Genomic DNA, 16197 nt, shown 5'->3' on the forward strand with positions numbered 1-16197 from the left:
ATTGCCATAAAAAGAAATAAAACACAGAAATGGTTTTAAAAAAAAGATTAAATATAAACACTGAAAAATAAATAAAAAAATAAATGTCAACTAAATTTAAAAGACCTAAAAAGAGCACAGGGAGAAAGCATCCTCTCAGCCCCTAATGCATCCCAGCCAATAGCCTCTAACTGCCCTAAAGCACCAGTCCATTAAATGTTTTTCCAACCAACCATCAGGCAAGGCCCGCCTTCTGATGTGGTCCATGTAGTACAGGCCACATGTTCCACAAATGAATATACTGTGTGTATGCTCTGTTGACCATACAGTAACTATAAAGTCATCTGCTCAGGATTTGGATAGAAAGACTGGATTTGAGCTAAAATTCTTTTACTAGAAAATACATATTTTTTACAAGTAGATAATTTTCCTAATGTGTATCTTGATGGCAACATTGGAAATTATCATTCAGTTGGGAGGGGAGGATATCCTGATCTACTGAGACAAAACATGTCCCTTTAAATAGCTTTTGATTGTCTGTATGTACGGAATATTTTTTCTGTTCATAGCATGGTTGGATTACAAAGACACACAAAATGGCTGCAAAGAGACAAAAAGCAACAACAACAAGAGGCAAAAAGTCCACAAAGAGATGCAAAGTTAACTCAAAGACACACAAATATGACAACAGACACTAAACAATCAGAAAAGGTGCAAAATGACATGAGAAAAGAGGTGTGGAATTACTGCACAGGCACAAAATGACCACAGAGATGCAAAACATCAACTGCAAAAAATGTAAAATGATTACAAAAGGACACAATACAACTACAAAGAGTCAGAAAATGTCTCCAAAGAGACACAAGATGGGCAAAGAGACAAAAACACCTACAAACAGAAGCAAAACAACCACAAAGAGACATGAAACAACTAAAGTGAGAGGCAAAATAACCACAAAGAGACAAAAAAACAACTACAAAGAGGGCCTTTTACATGTCTGCACCCAGGAAGACATTGTCTCACAATCCACATATAGTTTGATTATTGTTTTGATTTGATTGATGACATCACTATGACATCATTAGGGTTACTTTCAGTCTTGACCAGGCTCCTTTAGAGCTGAAGAAGACATAATTCTTTTTTTTTTCACAGTTTTCACAGGCTGAGTGGGACTAACCATGATGAATAAACTGGACTTCATGTGGTAAATTGATGGAGCGCCCCTTTAAGTGAATTCAGTCTCAGTTACATGGGTAAAGTGAATAGCGTGCACTGCTGCCACCCTGTGTTCTTGAGTATTATAAGATAGAGGATTTAACTTTGTTGCTGTCCTGTAGTCATTTAATCGATTTATATGAATGTAGAAAATTATAGCATCTATTGAAAAATTAACCAGCTAGGACAGTGTGATGTTGGGAACTTCAACTCCAAAATTTCATGATATAGGCCACATAGAGGTGCAGAGGTGTCAGATTTCAACAACGTTAAAAGCTGGTAAAAACAACACAACATGTTTGGTAAATGTTGCATTTTGCAAGTACTGTCAGTGATGTCAGTGATGACCCCCAAATGGGGGTCAGGAGAACCCAAGATGAATCTGAGGGGGGTGGGTCACATGATTAAAGGAAAAAGAAAGAAAGAAACCTATTTAATTTACACAAAATGATTAAATGAGTGAATGATTACACAAAATCTTTCTTGAAAAACAATGATTACTTTAACGATCCTTCAAATGTACAACAACGAACAAAACTACAATTAAGGATTCACAACATTAAACGCTGTAAACCTTTTATATACAATCTATGGTTTTAAAGTTCAGATATATTGTAGGCGATTTTGTGGTCAGTAGATGGCAGTAATGATTTAAAAGGCCCATTTTAATCTAAAGGGAAAGTAAAGTAAAGAAGAAGAGACGGGCCCAAAATAATAATCACAGCAGCAGCAGCACTAGAAGGAGTGAAGACTAACGCTAGCCGTTAGCTTGTCAGGCAAACGTAGTTAGCGTTAGCTGATATTTGTTCTATGCCTGGCTAGCGTCGGTGCAGGTGTCAAAATCATATGCTGTGAAAGAGAGGGAAGGTCGCATTTAACAGTCCCTGACAGAGACCGACCCCGCTTTCAACAATATGGAGAAACAGTTGCATCTGAACCTGTTAGCTTCCAGACCTCCCATGGCAGGTGGTTTCCAATCCAGCTCCAAGATGAAAATGGGGTGAGTTACCATCTTAATAGCATGCTGTCAATTGTGTCGGCTTCCTAACGCTACATTCAATATAACCCACCATCACATCGGCTACTCTTTATTTATAAAGACAGAGACTGGACTCCTATCCTTACAGTTAGCTTAAGCTGTACTGATGGTGTTAGCTTAGGCTATTAGCTATTGCTGCCAGAGTTTAAATAATCGGTGGTAGATGAAACGCGGTATATATGCTCTATAATATGACTATTCTTGGCATATAAGCATCTTACAAATGTGTCAGGTACGACTTCAATCTGGCGTTATTTATTAGCTGGGATGTGTCAGGGTGGACAGTGTCCATTCATGACAATACACTGTAAGTAGTGTCTGAAGATGGTAATGTCAATACAACTAAACCAGATTTTATCCCTGAGAGATTCTGTTGCAGGGTTTCAGGCACCTTCATTTTCCATGCAGACAGCTTATGTAGTGAAGGTCAGGACTTGTTATTGCTTGTTTACATCACCGTGTTACAGCAGATGTATAAATAAGTTTGTGCTTTTGGTAGCGATGTACCCACATCGTATATTTTGGGGTTTGAAGGAAACAGTATCCAAGCTCTCTTGAGTGTTTGTGAAACTAAACCAACACGCAAACCCTAAAAAAGTACCCTTGAAAAAGTTATCGATCTAGTTTCCGGTCAGTTAAATAGTCAGCAGCCAGGGCATTAAAACAAAACAGCCTGTATAGGGTTGAGTGTTTTTATTTGAGGTAAAGGCATAATGATTTGAGATGGAATGATACTGAATGAAACAGTCAGTGAAGATGTGGCATATGATTTGGTCTTGCTGTATAACATTGTATTGAATTTCACAGTTTGTTGCTTACATTACCTTTGAATATCCCTGTTTTATCATAATCTGTAGTCTGTGTACAGGCGATTTTCAATCTTTAAAGTTGCGAAATTTGACCACCAAAAAGCTATTAGAAATGACCGTGTATTTTATTAATCCTGCTGCAATATGAGATTGGTTTACATTTTGCTTGTTTTGTTTTTAACACAGACCTGGACGGAAGAGAGATTTCTCCCCCCTGCCCTGGAGTCAGTACTTTGAAACCATGGAAGATGTTGAGGTGGAAAATGAGAATGGCAAAGACATATCCTTGATTTGTACTCCTATGTGTTTACAGAAAATTGAGTGTGAATTGTTGAAATTCTGGGTGTGGCACCTGCAGTGTTCATATCATACTAGACCAATTCATTCTTTATTCCAATGAGGTATAAAGCATAAAAGATTTTAAGATTTTTACAGATAATGTTTGTTCTCCATTAAACAGTATCTACTGTAACTCTTTCACAGCCCTGGTATATATTTCCTTGACTACCTTGAACATATTCAGAATTTACTGCAGTGGTTCACATGGTCCTGTGCTGCTCCTGCTCCATGGAGGAGGCCACTCTGCACTTTCCTGGGCAGTGTTCACTGTGAGCATAATAAGAATAACAGAGGCTCTGTAACCTCTTTACTCTGATAAAATAGAGACCAATACAGTGTGGAATATTCATGAAGCTGCATTTTTGCTGCGCAATGTTTGATGTGAATGTTTTTCTTTGTAGGCTGTCATATGCAGCAGGATCGACTGCAGGGTGGTGGCTATGGACCTTCGAGCTCATGGTAAATATAGATAGTCGCAGGACAAACTATTAGTAACTTTTTATTCACAGTTTGGGAAATGGGGATCTTGATATAGTTTTGCCACTTTGGTCCGATAGTATTATCAATCCTCTTTTAATAATGATTTGCAAAAACATAGACATCATGTGATCACTTGCAAATTAATTGCAGTGTTTTCAAAAAGGGAAATCCATGATAGCCATCCTTATACATTTGGCTTATTATTTGCATTATGTCATAATGTGATATCCTCAACACTCACTCTAGTTTTTCTCTAATACTGCAATGATGTAGAGTGATTAAATATAGTGATTAAAGTCACTTTTTTTTTTAACTTTTGAGTTTTTAACAGCTTAGGTGACATTTGCTCCTCTGTCTTCATCTGCAGGTGACACCAAAGTGAAAAATCCTGAGGATCTCTCTGCAGATACAATGGCCAAGTAAGTTGTGTGTGCAGGCACTGTGTGAGACCCATTCACACTCTAAACTTTGCATCACAAAAAAATTTGGGAAACCAGAGAGTGTAATAATCCTGCAAGCTTGGAGAACAAAAAGTAGTTAAAGGAGTATGTAGTCAGGCGTCAGTTTGGTCCACATTTGGTGGGTTCCTGTGGTTTATATTTGGGAGTTTGACTGTCCCTTTTATGCTTTAAAAGAAAAATGATTATATGTCACAAGATTCTCCGTTCACGGTTTAATAATTAGTTTTGTTGTTTCCGATTGTATCTTCAGACACACTGATGCATATGATAGAAATATAGCAACATTAACAGGCTATCCTTGTTTTTTCTTTCAAAAGGGACATTGGCAAAGTGGTGGAGGTGCTCTATGGAGAGAACCCTCCTCCGATCATGATTATTGGACATAGCATGGGTGGGGCCATTGCAGTTCACACAGCCACTGCCAATCATATACCATCCCTGCTCGGCCTCTGTGTTATTGACGTTGTAGAAGGTAAGTGCTTGTACTTTCTCAAATAGGAACATCATAGATAGATATTTATCACTTTATGGTGCTTAGTAGAGCAAATAGCATGTTGATTTTTACTACTACTTTAAATTAGCAGTAAATTTATATGATAAACATTCATAATGAAATAAAATCAAAATAATGAGCTCAGTACAGAATTATTCGTTATATTGACCACAAATGTATTTGTTAATTGCATTCAGGTACAGCAATGGATGCTTTGAACAGTATGCAGAATTTCCTCAGAAGTCGACCAAAGACGTTTAAATCTCTGGAGAATGCCATTGAGTGGAGGTAAACATGAAACCGTTTGATGAGTATGATCAGATCAAATTATACTCTTCTGCTATTTCATGAATGTTAGCAAACTGTCAAACATTATCTACTATAACCAGTAAGAGCCTCATTGAAAGAATTTTTTATTTTGTTTTCACTTGAACAGCTTTTAGGGTTTCTGCCATAAAAGTTGTAGGCCCAATGGGTCGCAGGTCAGGATTACAATACACTGGCAGAAACCCTGGCTTTACTTTGAAGAGCCTCCATTCTTAATTTGGATCAAGCTTAAGCTTGGTCTGCTTCCAGGGGTGGAAGTAACGAGTTACATTTACTCTCATTACTGTAACATAGTTGGGTTTTTTGTGTATACTTCTACCTTTTGGAGTATTTTTAAAAACCTGTAATTTCATTTGTACTTAAGTATTATTATTTTTTAAATCAAGCGTTTTAACTTGCTACATACGGTGTAGTGCTGAAATCATTACAGAGTAAAAACCAGGCACATGATGAAGTTATGTTTAACATGTGAAATGAAAAGGGACTAATCAGCAGCTGCAGCAGAGAAGATGCACTGCCCAGCAACCACAGCAAGTGGTCAATCAAACACACCTACCATGTTGCAACCAACAAGTGCATTCTGGGTCTGGCCAAATGTTAAAATACTGACGGTGGAGCCTTCAGCTGTGACTTATGTTCACTTCTACTGCCAGTGAGGTGTGTACCACCTCTCTGCTGTGCTTGATAATGCTGGTGGTGACTACAGAGCTCGTTCAGCTCAGTGTTTGAAGACTTGGAGGAGCACAGTGAGACAGAGAGGCTGAGTGGACTGGTTATATTTTGTATCGAGAATGAACAAGCTGAGAAATTGGATTTAGAGCAGATTGTGTGTCAAAGTGACGTTCAGGCAGGTGTGTGCAACAAATGATTGATTATTGTAACTCACGGTACAGCATCAGCAACTACTTGGTTGCGAGCACTGTAACATTTTATCTATGTCACCTGCAGCTGCTGTGGAGTTTATATTGTTTATACATCTCTGCATTTTCTGCTGCTTTATTCTGCTGTTAATTCTACAAGACGAGGCACCTTTTGATTGTTGTAGCTTAATATTGCTACCACATTATATAATATATATGCACACATTTTAACTGACTTACTACTTTTATCTGAATACATTAGTAATTTTACTTCTACTTAAGTAAAATTTCTTTATTAAGTATTATCCTTTTTACCAGTGCTGCTTCTTGTGCCTAAAATTGTTCTTTTCCTTTGCTGTCAGTGTGAAGAGTGGCCAGATCCGAAACATAGAGTCAGCACGGGTCTCAATGGGAGGCCAAGTGAAAAAGTATGTCTGCTCTTTCTCATTTCCACATTAGGTGCTGCATGGGTTTGCAAGTTTTATTCACCACTACTCTGACATCCACAGATGTGAGGAATCCACCAGCAGCCCAGGTGTCTCTAATAGCATTGGTGAAGGTATAATAGAAGAGGAAGAGGATGAAGAAGTGGAAGAAGAATCCAACAAGAAAAGAATGAAGGAAGATGATCAAGAGGTTCTGTTCTATCTCTCTGACCCTATATTTGACATGTGTAACATATATGTCTGTGTGGTGGATTGAGGTTGAAAAGTACCTAATAAGGTTGATTTTCCCAATACAGATGACAAAGGAAAGCATCTTTACCTGGCGAGTGCAGCTGTCAAAGACAGAAAAGTACTGGGATGGCTGGTTCAGAGGCCTGTCTGCTCTCTTTCTCACCTGCCCTGTGCCAAAACTGCTTCTGCTTGCAGGTTAGATCTCTCACTTAGATTATTATTTGGTACTTCATACGTAAAACTAATTTTGATTGGATGTCTTGATGGAAGTTCAGGGCAGTCCCACTAGTCTTGATGAATACAATAAAGTTGTTATGTTGCCACTGACTGCACAATTTCACTCCTGACGTGTTCCATTGTACAGGAGTTGACAGGCTGGACAAAGACCTTACTATTGGACAGATGCAAGGTAAAGAGGACCCATGGAGATTTTATCCTGAGGTTCCAGTTTTCATTCATGTCACGTCATACACTGTAGAATACAGCACACAAACTTCAATCATATCCATGATCTTACTGTTTGTCCACAGGGAAATTTCAGATGCAAGTCCTCCCCCAGTGTGGTCATGCTGTCCACGAGGATGCACCTGAAAAAGTAAATAGTATTCACCTGAACATATACTGTGCTTTATGTATTAGCATATGATGGTTTGGTTCAGATTATGTTTTTCTTTTATTGGCTTCAATGGTTCTTTGTCCATTTAATCAAGATCAGTTTGTTGGTATTTTTTTTTAACCTCTGTTGTCTGTTGTTAGGTAGCAGATGCTCTAGCAACATTTATGGTCCGGCACAAATTCACTGAGTTTAAGGAAGGATATCTGTGGTAAGTGAACCTCCTACCAAAGAATGTGCACATCTAACAAGATTTTTTTTTTACATTTTCAAGCAGTTTATTGATTTTAATAAATCTCATTTGAAATATTTTTTTGCGTATTTAATATAAAATACACTGAAATATTGGACAAAATCAAAGTAAAAAGGACAGAACATAGAACTGCAGTTTGCATTCTTTGGTCTTTGGAATTTATAAATTAAATTAAATTGTTTTGTTTAAAGAAATTAGGTCATAGTTGCAATAGTGGAGATGTAGAGTCTAAATTCTCTTCTTTTAATCCATTGTCTTTACTTTGTTTTTCTACAGCTAATCTCCAGTTTTCAGTTTGAATATAGCCAGCAGCCATGGAAGAAATGTTTCAAGAGTCATCAACATCATCGTACAATTAAACAGAAAATTAAAGAAAATATAACAATTATTATTATTATTATTATTATTATTATTGCTTTGGTTATGTAGATACTTTGCCTTTCAGCTTTGCCTTATTTTTATTTTCAAACACTGGGATTTGATTGTATTTTTCCTTTACAATATTATATTTTTTTTATTATTTCTGGAACTGTAATGCTCTCCTTGTTTTAATGTTATAATTTGAGTGAATGCATCATTGTTAATATGTGTTTGTAATGTTTGAATTCAAACAATTAAAGATGGATACAGCATACAAATGTTCCCCATGCTTGTATATTTGCTATGTGTATCAAAAAGACATCATGATCATTTTTCAAACTTGGCTTTCACTTAACAGTGTCGTCTCATCTTGAAATTCAAAGTGCCAGTAATATGAACAAAAAATACATTCATCAAACCAAAGCTCTTTGATCTGGTACTTTACTTAACATGACACCATCTAGCAAGATAGCAAGTGACCAATGCAAGGGGAAATCGTATAAAATGAGTGTCTATTCTAGTTTTCTAGTTTCTCTTTACACTTATGATGAAATTCACATTTCCCATACACAAATGTATAATACACACTTTGACTTCAACTTACACAATGAAATTTCAGAATGTGTTGAGACAACAAATCTTTTATTTCCAAAGCAAGAGATGAAGCCTAGCTTACATTCAAGGCATGGATCTCACTCGAAGTGACCATTGATTATTACAGTTTTGTACACATGAATAGATAGTGACTGCTTTTTGTGCTGCATCAATGGTTCGGCTTGAAGGTCGGAATCAGATTGTTAGATTGAGGTTTAGCTTTCTTGACTCAATTTCAAATCTCTTAACTGATGTTATGAATGTAGGCATCTTTTAATGTAAATGTCTCTTTATCTAAATATAAGAATTCATTCCACCCTACTCTTCCCTCCACTGTTAGATACTGATACTTGTTTAAACATTTTTGATAATTTTTTTTGGGCAACACACTTATGAATACAGTTTTTTTTTTCTTATCCCAATTTATGATATTGGGGCTTTATTTCATTACTGAAAATGTTCCATTCTCATTCATATTGCAGCTATTTGTAAAATTTGTATTAGCAAAGTAAAGATTGTACTAAAATTCAGTTTGGTCAAACTAGTGGAGAAAATTACTTTTCTGTTCTGTTCTTCATAAAAAGAGGAATTTTTATAATGATAATGATGATGTTGATGTATACCTGACCTTCCTCCTTTTTTCAGTTCTCATGTCAACTGATGAAAATCTCATGTATTTTTGCATGTGAAATATTTTACATACTGTATTTTTTCAGAATTGTAGCTTCATGCACAACTTTGAAACAACAGTAGTAAGATGTATTAAGCATTTCTTTTAAAAATTTGTGCTTCAGAGCATCCTAAAGAAGGGAAACAAGACATGGTCTCCTGCAGTTGGTTAACAAAACAGGATCCAGCAGAAAAAGAAGTGGAAAAAGTTGCAGTTTTCTAAACTTTATGACATAGGTGACATGTTTTTCATCATGTTCCTGGTGAACTCTAGGGAATGATATGCAGGTGTTAATTGTCCCTCCATGGATCAGCACGCTCAGAAATACAGTATGTTGCAAAATATAAACATTTGAATTATTAATCAGCTGTAATGACTGTCCTCCAAAGAGTTAACGCTGCTGAGATCATTCTGTGATATGTGAACAGTTCTGAACAGGGACAGAGGTTTTTTTGGTTACGTCATTTTGGGCCTAATTATCATTCAAAGATACATCCCAGGATGCACTGGGGCACATTCTCAGTGATGTTTCCATAGGCCATAAGGTCTTTTGGGTCTTTCAGCATCATACACCCTTGCTCAGGTTTAATCAGACCCTGGCTTGTGTCCCAGCAGTATTGGTCCACGGACCACTGCTCCTGATCCAAAGCCATGAAGAGGCCATCTTTGCAGCCTACATGGTGGACTTGATGGCTTTAGTTTCTACAGCCCCAGTGATGACAAATAGAGTGCAGACCTTAGCCTCTATACCCCACTCCAATAAGCTCACAGCAAGCCTTCTAGCCTCCAATAAGAAATGAAACTTGTCCACAACTATTCCCCTCTTCAACACCATGGCCTTAGATTTGCCAGGTTTGAAACTCATCTCTGCCAAAGAGGTGAGCTTTTACAGGTCCAGGAAAATCCACCTACCACCAGGCATTGATGAAATAGTGACAGCGAGGTCATCCATAAAGGCTCTCACTGGAGACTGCCAAATGCCAGACTTGGATAGAGAGTGTCTGCGCTCAGCTTGATGAGCTTGAAGTTCCCCTAGTAGTTCAGGATGAGGTCCTTGATACATGGTATTGGTCCAGGGTAGTTTCGACCAGTTAATATAATGAATGAACAATATTCTGTGGTTAATACACATTTTCAACAAAGCCTGATGAACACTAGATGAACTAGAAGCTGAGAAATGCAGGATTTAGTGGACAAGATAGTAGCAACACCTTTGCCACATAGGTCAGCAAACTAATTCTGTACAGTAACTATATCTTTGTGAGTCATGTTGTGATTTAGTCATAATAGCTTCAATATAAATACAGTAGCATGTACTTAAATTTAATTGTTTTTAAATTATTTTTCTTGGAGGAAATAATAACAAATCTATCATTTTTGTTTTACTTGTCAATCACTGTTAATCACACACCTCCATTCTCATGAACATGTAGGAGCTGTCCAAAGTGCTGTGGTGCTGAAATACCTAACGGTCAGAATGAAGGAGAAAAAAGATATGGGTTTGTCTGCACAAGTTGTCTCACGTACAGCTGCCATTTTACTTGAACAATGACCATCACTGTCAAACATATTAGTGAAATACTGTATCTCAACAGCATGGATTACATGAAATTTGACACATACATTCAGGGTCTCCAGAGGATGAAACTATATAATGCTGGTGAGGCTTCACCTAGCTCTACCAACAGCTTAAAAACTGAACTGCATTTGCCCAGTACTTGAGTTTATGACAGCATACCTAATGAGAAAACTCCTGTCAGCCTCAGCTCTACTTTGAGTGTGTTACACTAACATGCTAAATGTTAGCACAGCCAACTATACCCATGTTAAACTGCAAACTGTGTGTTAGCAGGTTTACATGCTTACTTTAGAAGCATTAGCATATATTTTCTGCATATCAGTGCCATGTGAGGAAAAACATCTACCTAGTGGAGAATATCACAATGGCCTCTTCATGTGAATGTGGCATACACAACGACTAAAGGTAGGATAAATGGGCCACACAAATTAGTTTACAACTACATTTAATTTATTGTTTACTATAAGGACAGACTCTAAGCTCCTCTGGTAGTTCTGATGACTAAAACAATGAGTACCTTAGTCTAACATCTGCCTGTCATTAAGTACTGTACCCCATCTTCTCAGACCCTTTTTATATCATAAACTATTTAAAGTAAACATTCTCTGCTTTAACACAGAACTTCTCAAATTCGTAGGCTACTCCTTCAAAGAGAGAATAACCAATGCAGAGCTTTGACTAGTTGTTAAACTGACTCATATGATGATGTCAAGATTACTTATAAAAAGTAAATGATCAGCTGCAGCCTGATTCACTTCTTAGATTTGTCCACCAAGATTCATTGTCAACTGGAGTCAGACCAAACTGGTGGCATGTAAGTAATATGTCTCAAACAAACAGTAAATGTATTTATTATGCCTTTTACTTCATATATTTGATATAGTACTGAAGTAGTTAGTTTATTGTGATACTGATACTAATTGTTGTATGTTACTATTTCTTAGTATTTTTAACTCCTGAATATTGTGGCTTTGATTCAGGCCATTATGCCAACTTAAGATATTTCTTCAATTAATAATCCTAAACAGGCTTCACCATTCAGGACTGTTCATAATGTTGATTAAGGTCTGTCTGATGTGTTTGTGGATGCTATGCCTTTACAGACACTGCATGAAGCTGTGATCATGAATGACACAAGAGAGGTAACCCAGACGGTGTCATATCAGACTCCTGTCAAAGGTTTGCTGTCTATGCTGCCATGTCTTTTCTTCCTGTATGTAAATGGAGTCATGCTGTTTGCCCTGCTGAGAAAGCCTCTCTTACTGGAGTCCTCTCGCTACATCCTGTTTGGTCATTTGCTCTTCACTGACTCTCTGCAGCTTCTAGTCACCATGTTGCTGTACATCTTTGCTGTGACCATGGTCAGAATGATCAGTTATGTTTGTATTATTGTCACAATGCTTGCAGCCATCACTGTTAAAATGTCACCCCTTAACCTCGCTGTCATGTCTTTGGAGAGGTATGTTGCCATTTGTTTTCCACTGAGGCATGCTGATATTACCACTACTAGGACGACAGGCATGGCCATCGCTGTTATGTGGACAGTGGCCTCTCTAGAATCGTTCACCCAGCTTTTCTTGTTTGTCAGTATCGAGAACACAAGCTTCACTGTGTCAAGGTTCTGCACCAGGAACAATGTCTTCCGCCTCGAGATTTATTCAACTTTAAACAGGGCCTTCACCATTATGCATTTTCTATTGGTGAGCATGATAATCATATATACATACATTGCTATCATGATTACTGTGAAGTCAGCCTCTTCTCATATCCGTAATGCCAGTAAGGCTCACAGGACAGTGCTGTTGCATCTGTTTCAGTTGTGCATGTGTCTCACTTCTACTTTGTTTAATATGATTAACACATATGGTATGTGGAACATAAATCCTGCCATGGCCATTCATATTCAGTATGCCCTCTTTTTAAGTCTCATCATTTTCCCTAAGTGTTTGAGCCCACTCATATATGGCCTCAGAGATCACACCTTCAGACACGTCTTCAAGTACTATTTTACCTTTGGCTTCAGAACCACTGTGAGGCCAGTTACTATGGCTTAATTTCAGATAAAGTCATTGTGTTATTTTTTTTCTTGCACATTCATGTTCAGTAGAAATGCAAATTTATATTTGCAGTCAGCAACTTTCATTATTTGTGTCATTTAATACATGACCAACTGTAAGACAAATCAGATTGTGGTAAAAAATTTTAAATGTTTTAAATCATTACAATTTTTTGTCTGTTTCTTTCAGATGATCGCAGATGATACTGGTTATTGATAAGCACATTTAGTCACAACAATATAGAGTTATGAATTCTGAGAAATAATGTCTTAAATCATCCATCATATGTATCATTGTGATGAAGGATTGACTCAGATTTTACTGATTTGAGAAGTGCAGCAGCTTTTCAATCACGTCTTCTCATTTGTGTACAAAATTACATATTGCACACAAGGTTCACCCTTAATACAGCTTTTTTGGTGAACTGTGTGTTGTGTAAATAAAAGACAATCATTAAGCATATCTTGATAATCCACCGAAATTATGAAACTGTTGTGTCAAATATCTTGACAGTTTCACAAATTCATAATCACTCTCCATCATTTATTTGTACAATTTATGATAATTATAAACATATTTATGTTTTTTGTAATAAGGAGTCAAATCATGTAATGAGCCAGAGCCATTGAATATGGTATTGGAAGTGTATGGTTTACTAAAGGGTTGTTTTAAGCCACAATTTCTTTCTTTTTTCATACATGCAATTACTTGGTTTTATTGATGTATGGTCTTGTTTGTTAAGTAATATCAGTGATAGCTCTAAGGAAAATAAACACAAAAATATGTTTCTCATAACTTTCAGCATCTTACAACAAACAGTTTGTAATAAAAATTTCAGAAATCTTTAATTGACAGAGGAGTTTATTAATGTTTTAATTTAATTGTAAAACATTTTGTAACTGCTATTTTGTAAAAGTCCTATCTAACTTTATTATCATCAATAATATAATAATAAAACAATATTTCTGCAATCTCTTTGCTTCTGTAATAAAACTTTAATGACAGAATTTTGATTTTTTTGTGTTTTCAAGGTGAGTAATGAAAAATCATGAAAACTCTGTGAAGAGTAGATACGGTACATATCTGTATTCAAGGTCATGCATTCAGTATCTATGTAGGAAACTGTACAACAAACACTATGTAGCATGTTGTTATCAGTTGTCATAAAACAAAATAGATAACAGTATCCTACTTTAGCAAATTATTTCTATCATCCCTCTGTTGTTGTGATAATTAAGAGCAACACATTCTGAAATGACAAGACACTACGGCACTAATTTGCCAAAACAGATTTACACACAGAACATTTAATATAAAGAGTATAAAATTAAAGTATTAAATATTGGTTTCACAGTTCTTTGAAAAGACCACCAGATGGTGAAGTTTCAGGAGAAGCATTTGAAGATTTTTATATCTATCAAGTATATATTTTCAAATAACAAATATCAGTGGAGTAGACCAGATGATGTGAAATAAGATAAGTCACTGTTTTTAAAGTGTTTGTCTCATAATGTTTAGCTGATTCAAATCCCTCAGGAATTCAATATCCTTATATATTGTAAACATTTAATATGTAACCTGTTTCATACTGATGGGCTTATCATTCATCATAAGGTTATAGCCAATGGTGACACTGACATGAGGGTGATGTTAAGATGTTCAGAGACACATTTTAAAATATGTAAAATGTATCAGGTAAAGTCTAAATCTGCATGTAAAGAGTTCATCCTTTTAGCCAGCAGATGTCACCTTTGCTTTGTAAATACAGCTACAGTACACACTGTGGCTCCAACTGCAGTATTTTCATTTTACTCTGTAGTATGTAAGTGGCTGATACCCCACATGAAGAGACTTCTTTGAGCTTATGAAAAACAGAGATGTTAGCAGGAACTGATAATATTATTGATAAAATTCCTGTCCCCTCCTTTTCTAACAATCCAGATGAGTACTTCTGTTGGAGAAAGGATAGAGATAGAGCAAAGAGAGAGTCCAATTTATGTGGGTAAACAGGGAGGGACGTGCAGACCCACAGAATAAAAGAAGCGTCTGAGCGGGAGGTGGACTAATTTAACCGATCTTTACTCCGCCACAATCCTGAAGCCCTCTCAATATCTCTCTGGCCTTCACGAAAGAGCACTTGAAGGGTTGAAAAACATTCCAGAGAAAGTACCTGGCGACAGAGAGCAGCTTTCACGTCCTCACCCAAGAAAAGGGATTGTGTGGTTTTGGTTTGATAATGGCTAGTTTCATGAACACAGCATCAGTTTTAGTTTTGGTCACACTGGTTATATGTCACTCTTTCCACCTTGTGGTGTTTCTATATAGGGTACTGTGTTCACAAGGAGTGCATCCAGAACAGAGAATTATTTCTGACCAAATGACACAGTTGATCTCTGTGTTTCCTAATTAACTGAGATGTGATCTGAGGGAAAAGCCCAAAGACTTTTTCTAATAACATGTTTAAGCAATGTGTATCATGTCCCATAAATGTACAATTACACCACAGCCGAAGAAACAGTTGAAAGAACATCTGCTGTGTTTCTTTTATTTTGTCCATCTAAATGCATTAGCTTAATCCCCCAGTGGTTGCAATACATTTGACTGTGTTTATTGATTTGGCAAGTTCTAGAAATATTTGTAAGAGATTAGAAAGAAATGGAGGTCAAATTACAAGAAAAGGTGCCGATGAAAGGAAAGAGAAATATGAAACAAAGAGCAAAAAAGAAAAAAGAAAAGTGGAATAATGGAACAGTCTACTGGGGAAACTTTATGTACAAATTTTAATATGGCTGTGATTTTAGAAAAAGACCCTGTATTGAATTATACAGTCTTTAAGTTTACTCTTCTCTCTCCCTCATCACACATTCTTTGTCACAGCAACATATAGCTTTCAAGTTGATGCATTACACTCCAGGCTCCATGCTATAACTGAACTTAAGAACAATGGGAATATTTGATGCACTCATTTTACCCACTTCAAGACAGATTTAAAAGGAAAAATACATACTGATATGCTCGCGTACACAAACTTCTGCACTGTTGAGTTGCAGATAAATGGGATGATGGGAGAGTAATTGTATCCCTTGTGGCTCTTCAGAGGACAGCACAGAGACTCAAATTAAAGCACTGACCTTGTTAGCTTTATGTCAGCAGAAGGGGATGCTGCCCTTCAACCCCCACCCCATCCCACCCATGTTTACCTCACAGAGATTAACTTCTTGACCAACATATGTCTGTATATGACAGACCCATGAAGCTATAATGAACCTCCAAGAGAAAACATTTCAATTCTCAATAACGTTGAAGTGTCACCTCAAAACATCAGTGTTTGATAGCCATCAGCAATTCAAGTGAAAGTCCAGTGAGAAAAATTAAAACATATTAGAATTTTT

The 16197-nt window shown here is 36.7% G+C and overlaps 2 protein-coding genes across 2 annotated transcripts; both read left to right on the top strand.

Annotated features, from left to right (window-relative positions):
- Nucleotides 1-1876: 1876 nt before the first annotated feature.
- Nucleotides 1877-8162, top strand: ppme1 (protein phosphatase methylesterase 1). The gene is made up of 14 exons (XM_022762602.1): nucleotides 1877-2194; nucleotides 3229-3322; nucleotides 3558-3650; nucleotides 3783-3840; nucleotides 4229-4280; nucleotides 4640-4794; nucleotides 5013-5103; nucleotides 6365-6430; nucleotides 6512-6638; nucleotides 6745-6874; nucleotides 7044-7088; nucleotides 7210-7274; nucleotides 7436-7503; nucleotides 7822-8162. The coding sequence occupies exons 1-14, from the start codon at nucleotides 2109-2111 to the stop codon at nucleotides 7823-7825; spliced, it is 1134 nt and encodes a 377-aa protein (XP_022618323.1). The 5' UTR covers nucleotides 1877-2108; the 3' UTR covers nucleotides 7826-8162.
- Nucleotides 8163-11872: 3710 nt separating this feature from the next.
- On the top strand, nucleotides 11873-12802 carry LOC111234558 (olfactory receptor 2T1-like). Its single transcript, XM_022762706.1, has one exon. It carries the CDS (start codon nucleotides 11873-11875, stop codon nucleotides 12800-12802), a length of 930 nt encoding a protein of 309 aa, XP_022618427.1.
- The last annotated feature ends 3395 nt before the right edge of the window (nucleotides 12803-16197 follow it).

The sequence above is a fragment of the Seriola dumerili genome, unplaced genomic scaffold (genome assembly GCF_002260705.1).
Source record: "Seriola dumerili isolate Sdu_G_001 unplaced genomic scaffold, Sdu_1.0 BDQW01000449.1, whole genome shotgun sequence".
Taxonomy (NCBI): Eukaryota; Metazoa; Chordata; class Actinopteri; order Carangiformes; family Carangidae; genus Seriola; species Seriola dumerili.

Coding starts and splice junctions, on each gene's coding strand:
- LOC111234558 (XM_022762706.1), top strand. CDS start 11,873: ATGAATGACACAAGAGAGGTAACCCAGACGGTGTCATATCAGACTCCT.
- ppme1 (XM_022762602.1), top strand. CDS start 2,109: ATGGAGAAACAGTTGCATCTGAACCTGTTAGCTTCCAGACCTCCCATG. Junction 3,651..3,782: donor TTTCCTGGGCAGTGTTCACT/GTGAGCATAATA, acceptor TTTTCTTTGTAG/GCTGTCATATGCAGCAGGAT. Junction 6,639..6,744: donor TGAAGGAAGATGATCAAGAG/GTTCTGTTCTAT, acceptor TTCCCAATACAG/ATGACAAAGGAAAGCATCTT.